Source organism: Fukomys damarensis, unplaced genomic scaffold (genome assembly GCF_012274545.1).
Source record: "Fukomys damarensis isolate Sample0158 unplaced genomic scaffold, DMR_v1.0_HiC HiC_scaffold_39, whole genome shotgun sequence".
Classification (NCBI taxonomy): Eukaryota; Metazoa; Chordata; class Mammalia; order Rodentia; family Bathyergidae; genus Fukomys; species Fukomys damarensis.
The window spans coordinates 83,006,964-83,030,813 of record NW_022900951.1 but is presented as its reverse complement, the minus strand read 5'-3'; the positions used below and the strand labels follow the sequence as shown (position 1 = coordinate 83,030,813).

General features: G+C 36.6%; 1 protein-coding gene across 1 annotated transcript in view; it reads right to left on the bottom strand.

The window, feature by feature from the left end:
- Tbc1d8b (TBC1 domain family member 8B) overlaps positions 1-19,629 on the bottom strand; it is an 84,244-nt gene extending 64,615 nt beyond the window's left edge. The window contains exon 1 of the mRNA XM_019206061.2: positions 19,303-19,629. Within this exon, the coding sequence (XP_019061606.1) occupies positions 19,303-19,432 (130 nt within the window). The 5' untranslated portion in view covers positions 19,433-19,629. The remainder of the gene's footprint in view (positions 1-19,302) is intronic.
- Positions 19,630-23,850: the final 4,221 nt, after the last annotated feature.

The following is a 23,850-nucleotide window of genomic DNA, read 5'->3' as shown; positions in this document are numbered from 1 at the left end:
CCCTGGCTCCTGGTGAGGGGAACCTGTCTCCACAGGTTGGGTGCTACAGGGATGACAAGCAAAGGACTGAGCAAGCAGCACCAGCCCCAAGAATACCCCACAGCTATTGTCAACTGCAAAAACAGCATGTACTCAGCCATAAAGAATGAGAAACTAGAGACATTTATAGTTAAATGGATGCACATTGAGGAAATTCTCTTAAATTTCCAATGATGTCATTATATTGTTTACCAATAAAATTAATTAAAAACAAAAACAAACAAACAAACAGAACAACATGGTGTTTTACTCTGAAAGTGACTCCTTCTACAAAGAAGGCAATAGTTGGAGAACTCCAGTTAGGGCCTACCACATTGCTAGAGAGCATTTAATCAAGCACCACTCTGAGAACAGGCTGATGGTTTGAGAACAACTAAAAAACAAATTTACTTTAGGGTTTTGAGTGTTATCCTCTTATGGTGACTGGGTAAGAGTCATGGAAGACAGTAGCAGAGAGTGTACAGGCTAGACATAGACTCTGAAAAGTTTAAACTCAGGCCATAAAGTACATGGGCCCCACCCTCCCTGGAGAGAAGCCAGGCTCAGTGTGTGTGGCTTCAGAAGTAGCTGGGTCTGACTTTCAGCACAGTAGCTGGATACAAGTTCAACACTCAAAAATCAACAGCCTTCTTGTAGACAAATAACAGACTCACTGAGAGAGAGATTAGGGAAACAATTCTTTCACAACAGCATCCAAAAAAATGAAGTATCTAGGAATCATTGTAATGAAAGAAGCAAAAGGCCTCTACACTGAAAACTACAGCACTCTGAAAAAAGATATTGAAGAGGATATAAGAAAATGGAAGGATATCCCCTGCTCCTGGGTAAGAATAATCACCATAGTGAAAATGGCCATACTACCAAAACTGCTATACAGTTTCAATGCAATGCCGATAGAAATTCCAACAGTACATTTCACAGAACTAGAAAAAATAATACAAAATTCATTGGGAACCAGAAGAGACCTAGAATAGCAAGCCATGCTAGACAACAGACACATGGCGGCGAGTATAACAATTCCCAATTTAAAACTATACTACAAAGACACTGTGATAAAAACAGCATGGTACTGGAAAAGAAACAGACCTGAGGATCAGTGGAACAGACTGGAAGACACAAAAACAACTCCAGATCTACTCAGCTACCTCATCTTTGACAAAGGAGCTGACCATCCCCACTGGAGGAAAGATAGCCTCTTTAATAAATGGTGTTGGAAAAACTGGATCTCAACCTGCCAAAGATTAAAACTAGACCCTTATCTCTCACCATGCACTAAATTAAAACCCAAGTGGATTAAAGATCTAAATATTAAAACAGAAACACTAAACCTGCTGGAAGATAAGTTAGGCAGAACTCTTGAAGACATTGGCATAGGAAAAAAACTTTATGAACAAATCCTCAGTAGCACGGGAACTAGCAAAAAGAATAGACAACTGGGATCTCATCTTATTAAAAAGCTTCTGCACTGCAAAAGTAATCATCAACAGAACTAAGAGACAACCTACAATGTGGGAAAAATTTTTTACCAGCTACTCCTCAGACAAAGGCCTATTATCTAGAATATATAAAGAACTCAAAACAATCAGTCCCCCCAAATATAAAGACCCAATTCACAAATGGGCACGTGCAATGAACAGACATTTCTCAGACAAAGAAGTAAAAGCAGCAAGTAAATATATGAAAAAATGTTCCAAATCACTGGTCATTCTAGAGATGCAGATGAAAACAACATTGAGATTTCACCTCACCCTACAAAGAATGGCTGCTATCAAGAAATCAACCAATAACAAATGTCGGTGGGGTTGTGGGGAGAAAGGAACCCTTCTCCATTGTTGGTGGGAGTGCAAACTGGTGCAACCACTATGGAAATCAATATGGAGATACCTCAAAGAACTAGGATAGGAGGTTCCATTTTTTTTTTGGTACCAGTGATCGAACTCAGGACTTTGCACTTGCGAGGCAGGCAGCAGAACCACTGAATTAAATCCCCAGCCATCCTTCTGCTGGGTATCTTTCCAAAAGAATTAAAAGAATCATACCACAGTGATATATGTGCACCCATGTTTATAGCACAGTTTGTAATAGTGAAAACTTGGAAACAGCCCATTTGTCCATCAGTTGGAGACTGGATAAAGAAGATGTGGTTTTTCTATAAAATGGAATACTACTCAGCCATAAATAATTAGAAACTAGAGCCACTCATAGGAAAATGAATGCATATTGAGGCCTTAGTCTTAAGTGAAATAAATAAGATACACATGTGTAAATACCGAATAGTTTCTCTGGTGTGAAAAACTATAATTGTAAATAAGATCCTATTGCTATAATTGACAATGTGAAATAGGAAGAAAAGAGCTAAAAGTGTAGCAGAAGTGGGAAGGGTAGGGGAAAGGAAATAAAGGAAAAGAAAAAAAAATATGAGAAAACGAAAAAATGGAAATAAAGTTTATATAAATAGGGTAGGGAGGGCAGGGATATGGGAAAAAAATGAGAACCAAGATCTGCCATGTAAAGGTACAAGATCCCAGTGATGAATGTAATTGTACTGTATACCTAAAATGTACCAATAAACTCAATAAGGAAAAAAAAAAAAAGAAGTAGCTGGGTCTGAAAGTGTTGGTATAAAATACCATGGACTGCTTTAACCCCGGCCCTGATGCCTACATCCAGCACAGAGCAGAGATCTGACTGCTTTCTCCATCTACCAACGTGAACAAAGATATTCCTCAGTGTGGACAGTTGCTATAGCCTGTGGTGAACAGACACAGGGTCCTCTGGAATGGGGTAAATCTCATGAACCCACAGGGCATAGAGCTGTTTGGAAAAAATGTGAATTGCTGGATTTCAAAATAGCAGATCCTAGAAAGAAATTATTCATTCAAAATTACACAGAAAAATATGTTTTTCAGACTCATTCATTTTTCTTCTTAATGGATTTTTGGGGATTTGGGGGAATTATCCTTTTTCCTTTAAATTTTTTTTCTTTTTGATTCTTACTTTTTCTTTTTTGTTTTCTTGTTCTTGACTGTTACTTGTATCTAATTTTATTAATTTCATTTTACACCTTAATTGGATCCTTTATCTCATACTTCTCACTTTACATTGCTTAATTTTTTAAATTTTTCTACTTTTATTCTCCCATTCCCCACTCCTTCTATCTTTACTAGTATAAACATTAATAGGATATTTAACATAAATACTTCTCAAACTCTTTAATGAAATCAAAAGGGAAGAAGTATTCCTAAAATCATTCCTAGAAGCTGGCAATACACTGATTAAAAAAAAAAAAAAAAAAGAAAGAAAGAAAACAAACAAACACACACACACACAAAACTACAGGTTGATTTTTATAATGAACATAGACATAAAAATTCTCAAGAACATATTTGCAAACAGAATGCAAGGAATCCTTGAAAAAGATCATACATCATGACAAGTTGGCTTCATCCCAGGGATTCAAGGATAGTACCACATATGTAATTCAATAAATGTAATACACCACACAAACAGAAGTAAGAACAAAATTCACATGATTATCTCCAAAGATCCAGAAAAAATTTAGACCAAACAGAACATTAATTCATGGTAAAAATCTTGAAGAAAATAGGTACAGAAGGACCATATCTCAGTCTTATAAAAGCCATTTATGACAAACCTACTGTCAACATCATACTATATGGAGAATAGCATAAAGCTTCCCTTTAAAATCAGAAACAAGACAAGGATATCTGCTACCATCACTTCTGTTTAATATAGTTCTCAAAACCTAGAGCAATAAGACAAGAGATTAAAACAGTATGGTATTGGCATAAAACCAGACGTATGTGTATAAATAAGTCAGAATAGAAAATGTGCAAACAACTCCACATTCAGCTAACTGATTTTAACAAAAGGATCAAAAAGTACACTGGAAGAAACACTACCTTTTTTACCAAAAGCTGCTGGGAAAACTAGCTATCTACATGCAGAAGACTGAGTGTAGACCTATATCTCTCACCAGGCAAAAACTAAAATCAAAATACATCAAAGATCTGAATGTTAAAATAGAAACAAGCTGCTGAAAGATAAAAGAGGTACAATTCTTTAAGACATAGGCAAGGACTTTCTGAACAGAACCTCAATTGTATAAGAAATAACATCAAGAATCAACAAATAGGATCACATCAAATTAAAATGTTCTGCACAACAATGGAAATAACAAGAGCAAAAAGACCACCTATGGAACTGAAAACCATTTTGTCAGCCAGGACTAATGCCTAGAATATATAAAGAACTCAAAAAAATTTAGCCTGCCCCCAAACAAAAGATCAAATTAAAAAATGAACAACTGATATGGACACTTCTCAAAAAAAGAAGTATACATGTCCAAGAAGCACATGAAAAAATATTCAACATCTCCTGCCACTAAAGAAATGCAAATTAAAATAACAGTGAAATTCTACTTTATTTCAGAAAGATGACTATCATCAAGAAACCAAATAATAACAAATGTTGTCAAAGCTGCAAGGAAAAAGGAACCTTTCTACATTGTATTTGGAAAGTAAACTAGTATGACCACTATGGAAATCATGGAGATTCCTCAAAAATTAAAACTAGAAATTCAATTTAACCCAGCTATTCCCCTTCTTGGTATCTTCCCAAAGAGTTAAAAGTCATCATACTGCAGTGATACCTGCATACCCATGTTTATAGCAGCATAACTCATAAATAGCTAAAACTTGAATCAGCCTGTATGTTCATCAGCAGATGAATGGGTAAAAAAATGTGGCATTCATATACAATGGAGTACTATTTTACCATAAAGAAGGATAACTTGTATCATTTATAGGAAAATGGATGCTCCTGGAGATTATAATGTTAAGTGAAATAAATCAAAGAAACAAGCTTAACTATTGCATATTTCCTCTTACTTAAGAAACCCAAAATATAAAAAAGAGCGAAATGCAAGATTACAGGAAATAAATCTTTTATAAAATGATAGGGGACCAAGAGGGAAAGGGGAGAAAGGGGCAGGGGAATGGATGAAAAAAATTAAGACATGTTATATACATATACTAGCTCCCCATGACGAATGTAATCACAATGTACTAAGGACATGTACCAATAAAAACATAATAAAAAATAATCTCAAGGACAAAAGGATCCCCCAAAATATCACTTCATATGACAAACTAATCATTTTATATTTAAAACTTTTCTATACCAGAGGTTAGGATTATAGCCTAGTGGTAGAACATTGCCTAGCATGTGAAAGACAAGGTTTCATTCTTTGCATTACAAAAAAAAAACTAAAATATTTTAGCATAAAGAAACATTATAGATATTTTTCTTGAAGAAAAAATATATTTGGCATGAGGAGATTATCATTTCCCAATGTGAGTAATGTTTGAGAAAATTATCTCTCAACAGAGGAGATCGGTTCAGTTTCCCAAATCGCTCAATTTATCTGTAGCACTTATATACTCCTTCAAAAAGATGTCTGTAAAAACAGGTAAGAATATAAAATCTGGTACAAGAAACTACCAGGGCTTGATTATTGGCTGTCACTTACTTGTGTCAACCTAAACAAGTTAAAGTATTTCTCATTTCTACATCTTCCTTTGTAAAATAAGTTAAAATACAACCTAGAGAAAAGATAGCTGTAACCATTTAGTTATTACATATAAAACACTTAGAACACGGCCTAGCTGAGCAAAAAGCTCAATATTAGTTAATTATACTGAAAATCTTAGATATTCAAACAAAATAAAACCTTGATAAGAATGCTTTGGTAAAGGGATTTACATTCTAACAAGTTTTAATACCTTAATATACAATTCAAGGTTCTTGTTTAATTACTTCCACTTTAATTATCTGACTATATTTTGACTATAAGAATAAAGTTTGCACTCTAAAAAAAGAGACTGAAGAGGATATAAGAAAATGGAAAGACATCCCTTGTTCCTGGGAAGGAAGAACCAACATAGTGAAAATAGCCATACATCCAAAACTGCTATACAGATTCAATGCAATCCCTATTGAAATCCCAACAAAAGCAGAGTTCACAAAACTAGAGAAAACAATCCAAAAATTCATTTGGAACAAGAAGACTTAGAATAGCAAAAGCCATTCTAGGCAACAGAGACATGGCAGTGGGTATCACAATCCCCAACTTAAACTATACTACAAAGCCACTGTGATAAAACAGCATGGTACTGGCAAAGAAACAGACCTGAGAACCAGTGGAATACATTAGAAGATGCAGAAACAACTCCAGACATACTAAGGTACCTCATCTTTAACAAAGGAGGCAACCATCCTCACTGGAGGAAAGATAGCCTCTTTAATAAATGGTTTTGGAAAAACTAGATTTCAACTTTCCAAAGATTAAAATTAGAACCCTTTCACCATGCACTAAACTAAAATCCAAGTGGATTAAAGATCTAAATATTGAAACAGAAACACTAAACTTGCTGGAAGATAAGTTAGGTAGGGTCATCCCTTCAGTTTTCTATGATCTCTGTGTTAATTCAGGACTGCAGGTCACCATGACTGTTGTCTAAGAATATATATAATCTTTTTTCATGTGATTATTTTCAAAGTACCATACGAAAAGCAAGAATTATTGTACAGGTAATTACTGAAAAGAAATGTCTCCAAAGCATTGGCATAGGAAAAAACTTTATGAACAAATCGTCAGTAGCATGGAACTAGCAGAAAGAATCAACAACTGGGATCTCATCTTATTAAAAAGCTTCTGCACTGCAAGAGAAATCATCAACAGGGCTAAGAGACAAGCTACAATGTGGGCAAAAAATTTTATCAGCTGTTCCTCAGACAAAGGTCTACTCTCTAAAGAATTAAAAAAAAAATCAGACCCCCCCCAATATAAAGACACAATTAAAAAATGACCATCTGAAATGAACAGACATTTCTCAGACAAAGAAGTTGAAACAGCAAATAAACATATGAAAAAATGTTCCACATCACTGGTCATTGGAGAGATGCAGATGAAAACAACATTGAGATTTCACCTCACCCCAGAAAGAATGGCTGCTTTCAAGAAATTAACAAATAACAACTGCTGGCGGGGTTGTGGGGAGATAGGAACCCTTCTTCATTGCTGGTGGGAGTGCAGACTGGTACAACCACTGTGGAAATCAGTATGGAGATACCTAAAAAAACTAGGATTAGAAGTCTAATTTTTCCCAGCTATTCCTTTGCTGGGTATCTTCCCAAAAGAATTAAAAGAATCACAGCACAGTGATATATGCTCACCCATGTTTATAGCAGCACAGTTTGTAACAGCTAAAACTTGGAAACAGCCCAATTGCCCATCAACTATAGACTGGATAAAGAAGATGTGTTGGTTTTTAATAAAATGGAGTACTACTCAGCCATAAAAATGAGAAACTAGAGACATTTATAGCTAAGTGGATGCACATCGAGGCCATACTCAAGTGAAACTAATAGGACACACATGTGTAAATACCAAATAGTTTCTCTGGTATGAAAAACTAAAAGTGTAAATAAGAATTAAAATGTATAATTGATATTGTGTAATAGGAAGAAAAGTTCTAAAGGAGTAGGGGAAGTAGGAGGGGGTAGGGCAAAGGTTAGAAATTTAAAGAAAAAATATGAGAAAAAAAAAATGGAAACAGTCTTTGTAAATAGGGAAGGTTGGAGGTGGTGAAGGGAGGGCAGGGGAATGGGGAAAAAATAAGAACCATGATAATGTCATATAAAGGTACAAGATCCCAATGATGAATGTAAATGTATTGTATACCTAAAATTTACCAATAAATGTAATGAAAAAAAAAAGAATATTTGGCCTTTGTCTTAAACAAGCAACTAAAATTTCCCTCAGGGTCTTTCCTAAGCAATTATATTTTTATGGTGAAATGTCAACAAAATTCTTCTGGCCCAGTCCGGCTAATCTAAATTCTGTATTTTTTTCAAGACCCACTTCCCCCATGAAATTTCTTTTTCTTTGTTTAATTTTGTGAGATAAATTCTCACTATGCAGTTCAGTCTGGCCTTGAACTCACTATGCAGCCCATGCTGGCCTTGAACAGTGATCCTCCTGACTCACCCTCTTGAGTGCTGGGATGACAGTTGTGTCACCACACCTAGCTTCCCTATGAAATCTTTACTAGCAACACCAAGCAATGATTCTTTCCTTTACTCTGATTATTTACAGCACTTAAGTTCTATACTCTATCACCTAGCATCTGATTATTAGAGTATTTATTACAGCTACTTTTAAGTGCTTTGTGTATATTTTATCTTGTCTATATTATTAGATCTCTGAGGATAATAACCATATTTTGTACCCCCAGGTTTACATCCTTCACTTTTGACTTATCTTGCATGCAAAAAAGGCATGGTTCACCAAGTTAATTTTATCAATGGGATGGCTAGGATATATAAATTGACTTTCCTTTTCTGGCACCTTTAATTCAGTGACCATTAATTTTACTCTAATGGTACTTCCCTTTAAGTTAGCACACAGACTTTTGAAAAATATTTAAACCAGTTATAAATAAGGCTTTTGGCTCTTTCCCTATGTCCATCTATTTTTTAGAAGATTTCAAGTAAGCTCTGAATGAGAACATAGATAGGCAGGTGGGCAGATGTGAGGTAAGATGTTATTATAATCATAGAAGAAAGTAAATTACAAGAGTAGAAGATAAAGAGAAATCGTTTAACTGAAAAACAGGAAGTGGGTGTAGGAATAGATAAAAAGTAATATGGGACACAAAAACAACATACTATCAACGAGTAATCTGACAGAAAGTTTTGATAATGGTGGCCCAAAGTGTGAAGAAAAAAGGTTTTGTTAATGGCATCATGCAGATTACAGAGGAAAGAAGTTATCTGACATGATAAAGTTAAACTGGGGATGTAGCTCAGTGGTAGAGTGCTTGCTTCCCGTGAGCAAAGCATGTGGCTTTCATCCCCAGCACTGCTGCAACAACAACAACAACAATAATGGTATGAACTAAAGATTTTAAGAAACAGAGATCTGAAGACCCAGAAAAATACTATGAAATAGGAGGTATAGGGAAGAGAGCAGGAATAAGAAGGAACAGGATAATCTAACTAGTAATGAAGGAACTACTGGAGGATTTGAAGATGAAAGGATAAATAATTCTATCCCTGTCAGCATTGAGTAGTGACTGTGAGAAATTAAAGATTTGGTAAAGAACAAAGAAAGAAAAGGAGCTAAACATATTCTAATAGTATTCTAATAACAATGTGATTAAAATTACTCAGGAAATGGAGAAAAAGAGAACATTCTCAATTTGAAGACAGGAGAGTTAAAATATTCAAAAGATAAAACAGTGGCAGCAAAACACAACCGAAAGAAGTTTGGAGAAAAAAAAACAGAATATATATATATATACACACACACACACACACACACACACACGTTTAATAAGTCGAGAAAATTGTTAAAATAAATTACAACTTCAAATGAAAATGTTCATTAAAAACAAGACAATTTTATCTGCTAGATTTAACAATCTCTATCTTCCAAGACTTTAAATTCTAAAAAAGTTTTTTTTAATTGAGTTTATTGGTACTTTTTAGGGATACAGTACAGTTACATTCATTGCTGGGATCTTGTACCTCTACATGACAGGTCTTGGTTCTCATTTTTCCCCTTGTCCCTGCCCTCCCTTCACCTGCTCCTCCCCTCCCCATTTACAAACACTTTATTTCCATCTTTTCATTTTCTCACATTTTTTCTTTTCCCTTATTACCCTTCCCCTATCCATCCCACCTTTAGCCCTTTTCTTCCCATTAAAAGTTTTTCTTAAAAAAGAAAAATTTAAATTTGTAAGGAAAACCATTCATTTTTTGATGGATTTTGTTTGTTCTACAGTATAGAATATTGAAACCAAGGCCACTGAGCTGAGTGGCCTTGAACTGAGCTTACTCCCCAGTAATTCTTTTTTTCATTTTTGAGACAGGGTCTTACCAAGTTGCTGAAGTTGCCCAGGCTGGCCTTTAATTTGCAATCCTCCTGCCTCAGACTCCAAGAGTGCTGGGATTATAGGTGTCCACCACCAGGCCCATCTTACTGCTGGATTTTTAATAACACTAGCTCAAATTCTATTTCTCTATTTGCATATATTATAAAGTTAATATTAGAATGGAAGAAAGAACAAAAGAGCAAAGACATTGGCAGTGTGGATGCATGAGGAAGCAGAGGCAAGAGCAGGTCCCTGAACCATTGCTGAGTGATGTAACATTTCTCTGATAGGTTTAGAGATGGTAGACAAAGTGGTGAAAACTGTTGTCAAGATAGGTCACTTTTTTGCAGCAGAAATGTCCACAGGGTTTTAAGTTCCTTGTACTGTGTAAAAAAGGAAATTGCTCAGTTTTTGTAAGTGCAAGAAATTAGCAAGTTATATAAAACTATGCAACAAATAACTTGGAAGCTGTCATTAAAATACATTTCTAATTACTTGGTGAACTCTTGCAGATCATTAAACTATAATCTTCATAAAGTTTTTCAGATGTTAATATGTGCCAATGTCTCGGTTCTAAAAGTACATGGAAATAAGCAAAACAACTTTGGGCTCCTTTTCCAATTACCCAGAGGCTTATCATTGGACAGCCTGAACATTCCAGGTCATGAAGCAGTCTACATATGGGAAATTCTATAGCTATACTAAATTGAGAAGAGAACAGATACTATCTGCTACATGACAGGACAAGAAACTTAAAAATATCAAGAAAGCAATCATCTGTGCTATTATTTAGATCTAAAATGTCTCCCAAAGTCTTTCATGTTTTTGGAAACAGGATCATGGGGGTGCTACACTCATCAGTGGATTCATTCATTGATAAGTTTATAGCTGATTTTTTTTTCTCAGTACCGGGAGTGAACTCAGGACCTTGTGGTTGTGAGGTAGGTAAGATGCCACTGAGCTAAATCCCAGGCCGGTTCATAGCTGAATATGCTATTAGGAGGTCGTGCCTGGTTGTAGGTGGGTCACTTGGGGCACAACCTGAAAGGACATGTTCTTGTCCATGGCTTCTGCTTCTGCCTCCCCTTCCCCTAGCTGCTGCCACAACCACTGGCTCTTCCTCCTTCTTTTTCCTTTTCCTCCCCCTCCGCCAGCCAACTACTGTAGACTAACTCAAGAACCAAATTAAATCTCTCCTTTAAGTTGTGTCAGGTATTTTGCCCCGGTGATGAGAAAGCTAATACACAGCAATCAATTATGAGTAAAGTATCAACCAGTGTTGTTACATCCCAGTAAGTCTATGGTGTTTTGGTAGCATTTTACCATACAAATGGACCCATTTTAAGAAAATTCACCACCCTATTTGATGTAAAATACTTTTTATTAAATTTCTTGGCAAGAGTACAAAAATACAAGGTTCTACGATTATAAAACAGGCACTTTTGTAGACAATGCTTATTGTTCATGAACCAATACTCTGGCTGGATAGAGAATAATCAAATTTAGATGAAAGTCATGTGACCCAACCTCCAGCACATTTATCTCCTCTACAGCATCCCTGTCAGAAAGCCTAATTATGTCTTTGAATAATTCCAGAGTTTACTTCTTCTAAGGCAGCCTATTGCATGAGTGAGATGTTCTATTTAATTAGAAAGTCTTTATAAAACATGGAAGATTTATATATTCAAATGTAATAACTAGGGCCAGCTTCTAGAGCTTATGAACTATGAATAGGGCTCCAACTCAGAAGTACCCTGAGCTTGGTCTAATGTTTTGTTGTTTGGTGTTGAAATTCTGAATTTTTTTTCTGGAGATTTTTATTCAGGGGAACAGAGAGAGCGGAGCAGAGAGGAAGAGCAGAGAGCGAAATTCTGAATTTCAGAATGAGTCTTTCATGTTTATTTTGCAGTGAGTTCCATAAATTAGTTAGCCAGCTATATATATGATGGGAAAAATATATTTTTTACTCAAAAAAAAAAAAGGAAAAAGGAGCTTTTTCTTAGGATAAACAAAATGCTACTTCCTTGCAACATAATACAAAACATACTATATTCAACATGATAGGTCCTTAAATAGGAATATAGCTATTTCATTTTCCTTACTACTTTCTTCTAGCTCATTATATACCTTGTTGTTTCAACAGTTTGTTGAATGAGGTCATCTGAATCTATTACTTCTTCTACTATTCTCTTAATATACTCATCAAAGTTTCTTTTAAAACATGTGATTGAAACCGGAAAACCAGATAATGTATAGTCTGAACAAATATAGGCTTTTTATATGTTCTTCCTCTTTCTCCTCCTCCTCTTCCTTTTTTTTTCCCGTACTGGAGATTGAACCCAAGGCCCTCACACTAAGCTACACTGCCAGCCTTTTAAAAATAATTTTATTTTATTTTGTGACATTGCCTTGCAAAGAAACCAAATTGCCCAGCCTGGGCTCAAACAGAATCTTCCTGCCTCAGTCTCTCAAAGTGCTGGGACTATAGGCATGCGCCACCATGCCTGGCTCAATTGCTTTTTTAATATAGTTTAAAATTTTTAGCTTATTTCGTCACTACATCATATTATGATACTAAGCTTCTGATCAAAGATACTCTGACCTTTTTCATAAGCATAAATACCAGTCTGAGTATTCTCTGTCCTGTGCAGATGTGTTTTTTTTAAAAACAACACCCTATAGTTTATAGTTACCTATTTAAATTTTATTCACCAAAAACTAAAAGTGTAGATAAGGTTCTAATTGTATAATTGATACTTTGAAATAGGAAGAGAAGGGCTAAAGGAGTAGGGGAAGTGGGAAGGGTAGGGAAAAGGAAAGAAGAGAAAAGAAAAAAATTTAAAAAATGGAAACAAAGTCTTTGTAAATAGGGAAGGGTAGAGGGGTGAAGGGAGGGCAGGGGAATGAGGAAAAAATAAGAACCAAGGTACATCATGTAAAGGTATAAGATGCCAATGATGAATGTAACTATACTGTATACCTAAAAAATACCAATAAACTTAATGAAGAAAAAAATAAATTTTATTCACCAATTTGTCCAGATCTTTCTGAATCTTGATATTTATCTTCTAGTATAGTGACTATTGATCCAAACTACAAATTTAAATCCTCTGTAGAATTTTTAAGACTTAAGTTTTGAAACTATTAAAGCCCAGAGATTCGGATTTAATTGATCTGATATGGGAATCTGGGTATCTTACTTTTTCCTTTACTTTGCATTACAAAAATTTTAAACATACAAAAATACATATAATGTATGGAATTTCCACATACTCATTACATAGTTTCAGTAACTATCAAAGCTTTCATTTATTCCTCCTGAAGTATTTTACAGTAAATCCCAGACATGTCACTTATCCAAATAATTCAAGTGTTCTTCAGTGTGTTTAAAAAAGGTCCTCAGTTGACTGTAACATGCAATCCATGTTAAGAACACTGAACTATGGGACTAATTCTCTTCCACTTTTTTTGAGACAAAGTTTTACTTTGTAATACAACTCACTATGTAGCCCAGGATGGCCTCAAACTCAAAAGTGATTCTCCAGCCTCAGCCTCTCAAGTGCTCAAATTACAGGTGTGCACCACCACGTCTGGCTCCTTTCCAATTTTTATATATTTGGAAATTAATAAACATTTTTTTTTGGTACTGCGGATCGAACTTGGATGCCTGTGCTCGCGCGGCAGGCAGTGGAACCACTGAACTAAATCCTGGCCCTATCTTTGCTTTTTAAAGCATTTATAGCCAGGTGTGGTGGTGCATACCTGTAATCCCAGCACTTAGGAGGCTGAGGCAGGAGGACTGCCGTGAGTTTCAGGCCAGCCTGGACTACATATTGAGTTCAAGGCCAGTCTGGACTACATACTGAGTCCCTGTCTCAACAAACAAAATAAAACAGACGGGGAGTTAGCTCAGTGGTTCCGCCACCTGCCTCATAAGCACAAGGTCCAGAGTTCAATCTCTGGTACAAAAAAAAAAGCTTTAAAAAATAAAACAAATAAACAAACAAAAAAACACCAAAAATTAAAAAAAAAAAAAGGATTTAGCCACTTTTTAGGGAGGCAGCTGATGCCACAAATGCAGATTTAAATGTTTCATGGGAGAAACAGAATAGTCAATCAACCCTTAGCTACATTTCTAAAGGTTAAAATATAGAAAAACAGAATGGTCACCATCTATTTATAACCATCTCTTACTCTTCAAAACTTACGCAGTAATGTACAAAAAGAGGAATCCTGAGAAAATTATAAAAAATAAAACACTTGGGCTGGGGATTTAGCTCAGTGGCAACATGCCTGTCTCACAAGCTCAAAGTCCTGAGTTCAATCCCTGGTGGGGGAATGGGGAGGGGGAGGATGCGGAGGCGGGCGGGGACAAACAAAAAAACCACTCAATTCCTAGGTGCAAAGAAACAAGTAAGTATGACAGCAAAGAACAAACTCATATGCAGCGTATTACTTTGCAACATTATTTAGAACTGAGCCAGACTATTGTTTTGGTTAGTTTAAAATAAGAGGAACTAAAATAATAATAAACAGGAAATATAATTATTCCTTGCTTTAAAACTTTACATTTAGTCAGGTGCGGTGCCACACATTTATAATCCCAGCACTCTGGGAGGTTGAAGCAGGAAGATCATAAATTCAAGCCCAGTCTGGGCAATTCAGAGCTTCAGTGAGACCTTGTCTCAAAATTAAAAAAAATTTTTTTAAAAAGGTACTGCACACGTAGCTCAGCGTGAAAGCCCTGGGTTCAATTCCTAGTACCGAAAAAAAGCAAATCAAAACAAAAACAAAAATGCTTCACTTCTTTACACTGGAGTACAGAGACCCTACACTCCCAGACTTGAAAGAGCAGAGCAGAGAGAGAGGAAAAAAAAGGTTCAATTCTTAGAACCCTTTAAATCTGTATCTCAAGGTTTCCTCTGGTATAAATGAGGATATTGCTGTCCCAACAACCATTTTTTCTAGTTGCTAAGGATGTTATCTCTTGAGGCTTTTATTTTCAATGCCAAATAAATAAAACTGTAATATCTGCTGTGTCCCCAACAACTGTCATCTTTTGTTTTTGAATTATCACATTGTATCTCCCACTGATAATGTCCTTCCCACTTCTCCCTACCAAATTACCTCCCAGATATTGTTATGCTCATCTATGGATGATTTAGTTAAAAACAATCTGAACTGGTTTTTGGCAAGATGCTCCATAAATGCCATATTAAAATTCTGCCACTAATACACAACCTATTGTTATTAATCACTTGTTTTAGGAAATGTGCACATCATTTATCAGGACTTCTAATAAACATACATTACACCAGAGCTGGCCTAGGAAAACTGCACTGGGGGTTTGTAATATCTCCTTATTAGTGGAGATATATACATCGACAAAACCAGGCTAACAATATTGTCTACCTAGAATTATCTCTATTTGTTCCCATCTATATGCTTGGTTCATATACTCTAGTCCCTCTGGTTTCTGCTCAAATGTTGCCTAAAGAGGCTTTGTCAGACCAATTTACCTGAAATACCAATTCCCTCTCCTTTCTGTTATTTTATTCTTCTTCATACTACTTAACATCACCAGTCATATCATGTAGTATTTGTTTATTTTCCTCCTGCAACTAGAAAGGTAGCTCCATGGGAACTGGAATTTTTTCTTCATTGTATTATCTCCAGTACCTAAAGCCATGCTTGATTTTTAGAAAGCCTTTAGTAAATACCTGCCAAATGAATGTATTATTTTATCATCACATTTGAGATTTTGTATTGTCTTTTGTACTTATATAGCAATGGGAAAGGCAGGAAATTGGGCAAACTTTCTAAATAAAATAAGGCAATATAAAATCCTGTGATGGCTGTACAGCAATGTGGTAAACACTATAATGACTTTTATCATTATTTTCAGCTTACTATATCCATAGTACTTCCACAACTGTCCATTAGCAATATGAGCTTTCACCAGATGAAACCATTTGTTTCTCTAAATGAAGGAAAATCACTTTATCTAAAAAGCCGCCTTATATGTACCAAAAATTTTCACAAAATATTCTATTCTGCTAGGACAATTAAGCAAGGTAAAGTTAGGTAAATGGTCGGCAATCCACCTATTAGAAGTGTTTCAAAAATTTAGAAAATGGACCTTAGAATTATGACTTCCAAACTAGACTCTTGTTATAATCATCACAGGGTTCTCAGCTGTTCTTATTCCACTATTAGAAAAAAAAAACAGTCAACTAACTTCATCAAGTTCATACCTAAAGTCACTGCATTGCTGGTGGTTAATGCCAATTATTGCAGGACGAAGAAATGAAATTATAAAGAAAGTACAACCATTAACATTTCCATGCTCATTATCTTTTTTCATTAAACAAACTATATAAAGTAATCTTATAAAGGTGTAGCATATAACACTTGTTTTAACGAACAAAATGGACAAAAGCATGCTTATACTGGCACACAGTCAATTTCTTGTAAGAACTAATCCAAGTGTGGATGTATTTAAAACATAGCAAAACTTGTGGTGTTACAATTATGTAAAAATACAGTAGAAGAACACTAGTGAAAATGAGGACACACTTTTGCTCTGGACCAAAAACAATCAAACTTTTAAAATATCACTTTGCGGGCCAGGAATTTAGCTAGTGGTTCCACTGCCCGCCTTGAAAGCACAAGGACCCGAGTTCAATCCCTGGTAGAAAAAAAAAATCATTTTGCTACTTTCTCATCCATTTGTAATTTAATTTACATGGTATTATAATACTCATGCAGAGATACAAAATAACCACTCCATCAATGGGCCTATCACTAGTCACAACATATGAGTGTGGTAGAAATCTTAGTTTATGTCTTCAAATGTTCTCATTCTAGAGCCAGGGAACTAATAATAAAAAGGTGGGTGGGATGGAGAAAAGAAATCGATATAACTGGTCTGTGATTTAAGACAACACCACAAATGAAAAAAATAAAGTGCAGAAAATACTGGTTGATTGTATGTATAAAAGAAACTTACAACAAGAAAAACACCACTACATACTGCATTACAGTGACTTGATTCTCATTGGTTTACCTATTATTTTTCAAGAACACAGTTGTATGAAGTAAAGTGCACTTCTTGGTAAATGTAGGCAGAAGCACCACTAGAAATTCTGGTCAAGTAAAATTATGGGGAATCAAAATATATTTATTAGAAGACTACTTCTGAGGCTGTAACACAGGGCTGGCTGTAAGATTTTTTTTTGGTACCTGGGATCGAACTCAGGACCTTGCGCTTGAGAGGCAGGTGTTGGCACCAATGAACTAAATTCCTGGTCTTGTAAGATTTATTTTAAAGAGTACATATATCCTGTCCTATTCTCAATAGACTGAAATGGATAATTTACATGACAGTGAACAATATTTTTTCTCCAATTTTAACCTAGTAAATATTTTTGTCTATTGTCATGTAAAGGTACAAGATCCCAATAATGAATGTAACTGTACTGTCTACCTAAAATGTACCAATAAACTAAAAGAGAAAAAAAAATCTGCGTCTACTTTTTTTTTTTGTACCAGGGATCGAACTCAGGACTGTGTGTCTGTGAGGCAGGTGGCAGCACCACTGAGCTAAATCCCTGGACCATGCATCTATTAAATGGAAATTGTTCTGCAAAATAACATTTGTCATTTTTAAGCATCAGAAAATGAAGGCCGGGCATGGTGGTGCACGCCTGTAATCCCAGCACTCAGGAGGCTGAGGCAGGAGAATCGCTGTGAGTTCAAGACCAGACTGGGCTACACAGTGAGTTCCAGAGCAGTCTGAACTACATAGTGAGAACCTGTCTCAACCCCCCTCCCCAAAAACAGAATCAGAAAATGACAAAAATGTCAAGTTTCTAGGGAAAATTTGCGTTGGTATATTTTCAAAAGAAACCTTTTAGAAGGAGCCTGAGATACTTAGGTCTTGCAATATTGAAAAAAAATCCTGTAGAACCTCAGAATTCTCTCCACCTTGGAGGTGGCTTGAAAAAAGTGAATAACAGCACATGTTTATCACCATTTAAATATACATTGATCCGTGCCTATTACCTTTAATGTACCTTCTCAACTCTGTGAGATGGGCACAGGTTTACAGAGGAGGAAAAATCAATGTCAACTCTTCCATGAACCTTAACCCAACTCTGTCATTTGGTTCTAATTATAATTTTCCTGGTTTACCAGTGAGTCTTTCCTCCTCTCCTGTTCCACCCTCCTTTCCTTAGTATGGGCATTTTTATAGGCAGGGAACAGAATCTTCATTATTTTATTATCCGAACATTCCTGTAGCACACAATAGTCGCTTAAAGTGAAAGAAATTGACAAATGACATAAAACAAGAGATAAGGAGGGGACTGAAATGGGGGTTTGAGGGCTCTTCCCTTTTTCCTTACACCACCTAAAGGAAGCCTGGCCCAACAATTCAAGATCAGAAATTATCGCAAAAAAGAACTTTTCTCTCCCTAACATTTGTAAGTTTGAATGCCCGTGCCTATGACGGGCGATTTGAAAATTACATTCTTTGGAGAGTTTAGACACCTGGACAAGAAACAGTTCTTAATTTTTAAATCTAAATATGGGGCAGAGTGGGTTAGAGAGGAAAAGTTGCATTTCCGTTTGTTTAATTGGTTTGGTTAAACCGTGGCTTTGAAGGAAGGTGCAAAGCCAAACACTCCAGAGAAATGTATGTGGACGTTATAATAACATAGTATGATAGGCGATCCCGGGAACTAAAAACTTGGTCATAGAATAAAGATGTTAAATTAGAAGGGGTCAGCAATTCGGAGCCCTACTCTTCGATTTTACCAGACACCAACGCTCCCCCAATTCTGTCATTTAGAGCCTAACAGGACCTGGTTGGGGCGCCTCTTTCTTAACATCCCCCCATATTTACAGTCCCCAGGGTGGTGATTATTGGTACAGGTTTTGTGGGGAAAAAATAAAGTTAAATCCACAATGGAGAACTGGTCGCCTAAAGGCAGCCAGTTTAGCTCGACCCCTCGCCATCAGCCCCCTCCCCCATGCGAAACGATGGGGCACGCTTCAGATTCTTCCTGTGCCTCAGAAAGAATCCCTCCTCCCTTCCTCCGTCCCACCCCAAAGCACCTGCAGGTCCAGCGCTGCTTTCCCAGGACTCGGTGAAGGCAAAAAGGTGGTGGCAGGAGCAGAACCCCAGTCCCTCCGCCCAGGTTTTAGGATTGGCGGCGGGCGCCGATGAGTAACTGTTTTCCTCGCCACCTTTTAAGTAACACTGAACACAATCCTGAGGAAATTGGAGCTGGCTACGACTTACCTGTGAGTCCCCCTCCGCCTTCCTCTCCGTAGCCTCGACGCCTTTGCAGAACGAAGTAGTCGTTGGACCTTTCCATCAGCCACAGCTTCAGCGCATTTTTCAGAAGCACTTCCTCAGGCTTCAGCCACATCACGAAGAACTTTGCGTCGCCGGATAGCAGCGACTTATTTGCCCTCCTCACTTCACCTCCAACCTATCTTTTCCCCTCTACTTCTCCTCCACCAAATCTTTCTTAGGCGACAGCGGCTCAGGTTCAGGTTTTCCACACTTCCCCCCAACCCTCTCTTTTCTCCCACGTAGGCAGAGAGGTTGCCAATTCCCTCCCACAGTGCTACCGCCCGACTGGGAAATAGCCCCACTCCTTTACTCCTTTGGGAGTTGTAGTTTTCTGCTCGCTTTTCTGTACTCTCGCAACTGCAGTTCGAGACTACACTTCCCACAATACATTGGGGCGAGCTCTGACTGGGGGAAGCTTTCAAAGCCGGTCCCGCCACCAGTTAAGTGTTTTGTCTCTGCCACCAGTTAAGTGCTCTGCCTGTCCAAAGTGTTGTTGTTGTTATTGTTTTTGTTAAAATAAATGAACCCCAAGTATAAGGTGTTACTTGCTTTATCAATCTTTTACAGCAAGGCCATCAAGAAAGTTTCTGGAATTTTGGAGAAATTACTCATTCCTGGAAGCAGCAGTAGCAGCAACTAACATTTAACGCTAACTAGGCTCAGTACTCAGCGGATCTCTAGTAAACCCCACAGAAGTCTACGAAGTAGATCTTTGCCATTTTTCATGTTAATAAACGAAAGCATTAATTAGTACGGTGATTTACCCAAGGTCACACAGTCAGTGATATGATTTCTTATCTAATTCAAAATGCTTGCCAAGATTGGGCTTTCAACTCACAAAGAACAGAATCTCCAGAAGCCATATATTTTCTTCATGCCATGCATTTCTTTTCCTCACTCCCATCCTTATCTCTGTGATCACTGCAATAAACCAGGGGAAATCTCCAGTCCAACTTTCCTTTTAGATCTAAGCAACCTATCAGGATAGTTTTCTTTAAAGTTCTTAAAAAAAAACCTTTAAAGGTAGCCTTCACCCCTTTCTATCCTGGCAGTGCTACGCAGCTTAAACACTAAGGTGAATTAGGTCATTAATTTGCATGACATTGCTGGGAGGAATGAGGGCGGTTTTCCTTTATTACACTTGACAATCTCCCAGTTAAAGAGTGCGTCAAAAGCGGAATTAGGTTTACAGAAAGGAAGGAGTTGGGAGGCACGTACAAGCGAGGGATTCTTGGCAGGTGTTTTGAGCAAGAAGCCCCAGGGACATATGACAACCACAACCACCACCATCACCTCTATGGTTGGGGCAAACGCAGATATCAAGTTGTGGAGCCAAGAAACTCTGTCCAGAAGGAGCTTCTTTGGTTTAACCCTAAAAGATGTGGGTCATCTCTAGTGAAACAAGTGTGTGCTACAAGCGAAAGTTTTTCTTGTGGCGGGAAAAGGAGCAATGTGTGATTCTGTTCTATTAAAAGACAGTAAGTAGTCCCAAGACAGCCCCCCTGGAGAGTAGGGGAACAGGCAATCCTCCTAGAGCCCAGACTACAGTGTATCCTTGGGAAAAACCATCCTAATTTGGATGTATACTAAGGAAGATCATTTCTAATCTCGGTGAAAGACAAGTAAATGCTACAAATATAGAGATGTGAAGTGTACTTGTTTCTTTTTTTTTCTTTTCACAACTTTATTTCAACATAACTATGCTTACAGCAATACACTCATATTGGTTAAGAGAATGCAATTTAACTTATCCTACACAATTTCAACCAAAAAGTTGGTACATGGTTTAAGATTTTTAAAAGAATTTGCAATCTGTTTTTTTTTCTATTACAACTGTATAAAAGATCCATCAAATGCTGCTGAAGAAGGCAGCAAAAACCTTGAGAAATATACTTTTGGTTTGCCTCAGAAAAGTAACAAGTATTGCACTGTAAAGTTTATAAAATTGGTCCAACAAAGCATTGCTGTAATGTTACAATGCCAGTTTACAAAGTTCAGTAACTAATGGATGTGGGGGAGCCTGTGTACACACATGGAACTGTAAAAGCTGTCCACTTTTCTAATAAGATTCAGATAATTCTTAAATTTGAATTAACACTATCAGCTCACTTCATCCACTGAGGCCAGTAAGAGACTTCAGCACATTTAGTGTCCTTGTTTCTTTTTCCTTTTCCTTCCCTTTTAAATTTCTGTCCTCATCAAACCACATTCTTTTCCAAAATCTTTATAGTTGTGGCAAGGGGTGTCCAGAATTGGATGGGTTTTTTGCCTCTTTACCTTGCAACTCCATTCAGAGCTACCCACATGCTTTCTGTTGTGGAATCAGGCCTACCTATGGTTCACAGCAGGGCATTTAGAGAGTTCTTGTTTAGTAAATAAACATTTCATGTTATGTAAAGAAAATACATTCTTTTTCAAATTAAGTTACTTCTTTTATGTAAAATTTCAGCTTGATCATAAACAATCCATTTCAAGCCTTTGCAAATAAAAGTATTTCTCTGAAAGCACTTTTAAAAATAAAATGTCACTCTATTCATTGTTTGTGAATGTTAATATAAATGGCTTAGAGAAGGCCTGGGATTGTAAACTGCCTTGACCAGCATTGCTAGTATTGTACTTATTCTTAATATATGTTGTATTCTTTAATTTCATTAAGTTTATACATTTTTTAACACTTACAGATGAAGTTTCAGAGAAGTTACTTTTCTAAGATCACACAGCTAAGCAAAATGGCAGAAATGGGATTTGAACCTGGAACCTAGATTTATCTAACTACAAAACACTATATTGTTCATGCACATGGTCCACGAATAGCTCCAAGCCAAATTTATTTCTCCAAAATCCTCTGTGCTTGATGTTGTTTCTCTTACTAGGCTCTATTAGTTCTAAGCACTACTATTTATCAAGATGCTCAAGCTAGGAACCTTGGAATACTTTCAGGGTTTTTTTGGTTCCTATTTCCCCACCTCCACCAGTTTGTTGGTCTCTCTGTCCCTATCTCTGTCTCTCTCTCTTGCACACGCAAACACCAGTGCTTCTTTTTCAAAAGTCCATCCCATCCTCCTATTATGGCTTTAGATTAGCCCCATATTCCTTCCTTGCTATACTATCACAATTGCTTCTCAGCTCACCTCTCTGCTTCCATTCTTGTTTTCTGATTAATCCAAGGCAAATATTATGCACCTTGTAATATACCATGCAGAGATGAATAATATCTCACTTATCCAGCGGTCAATATCTAGTTCATTCAGTGTTCTAAATTAAAGCTTCGAACATCTATGAGAAAATGTATTAGAAATCCCCCAAAACCAATTCCAAGCCCTATGGAAAGGCTGAAGCTGCCCTTCAGGAGTTTACTGGCTTTTAAAATAAAGTTTAAAGCTGGGCACGGTGGTGCATGCCTGTAGTCCCAGCTCTTGGGAGGCTGAGGCAGAAGGATCACTGTGAGTTCGAGACCAGCCTGGGCTATATAGTGAGTCCAGGTCAGTCTAAACTACATAGTAAACCCTGTCTCAAAAAAAAAAAATGAAGCTCAGTAGCTTAGTTGATACTTTTGTACACTGTATAGTAGGTATAGAAGCAGTACACTTCAAAACTTGTGGAGTACTTCTGGGGGAGATCCCATTTAAAGCTTTGCCACTCAAAGTATGCTTTAGAGGGCCTGCTAGAAATTCAGACTGTCAGACCCCATACTAGACCTGCACATGAAAGTTTAAATGCACCGATTTAAAGCAAATTAAATACACTATTTAGAAATTAGGGGCGATCAATCATATTTCCATTAAGACTCACATAGGCAGCTTTTAAAATAAAAAAGATCTGTTAATAAATTTTAGATGATTGAATTGCTTTTTAAAAAGTGTTTATATCAGGACATGTTCATTAAATTTTTCTGGGGTAGTGGTTGAGAACTGGAACATTAGTTGGAGTTATAGCTAGAAAGGGAAATAGCCACTAACCATCAGTACCAAACCCTATTTTTCTGCACTACTCTTTTAATGATCAAAGTCTAGGTATGCCTATGAGTGTCGCACATTTGAGACATTATGTTTACATAGAAAAATGTCGACAATTACTGAGTAGTATTTTTCAGATCTTTCACCAAATTGGATCTGATGGTTGAGGATAATTAATATTTATATCCACAGGTCAAAGTACTTACTATAATCATGAAATATTTACTCTTATGCTATACTGTTAATTTAAATTTTATACTATTTAATATGCTTAAAAGATAAAGTTTCTACAAATAGAAGCAATGAGCAAAGTAAATAGCTCAAAATTTGTTACAGGCTGATGTGGTAAGTTCTGTAATTTAAAACATTTTATAAATGAACAAAAAATAGATATGTGGAATAAGAAGGAATGTCCCTAGCAAACTATCTCTATAAATATAGTTTTGCTCCTTACCTGAGAACCATTTATATTTTGAAGGTAATATAGCCTGAGTTTGACTATAGTTTATAAACTTACAAATACTGAGAAAACTCC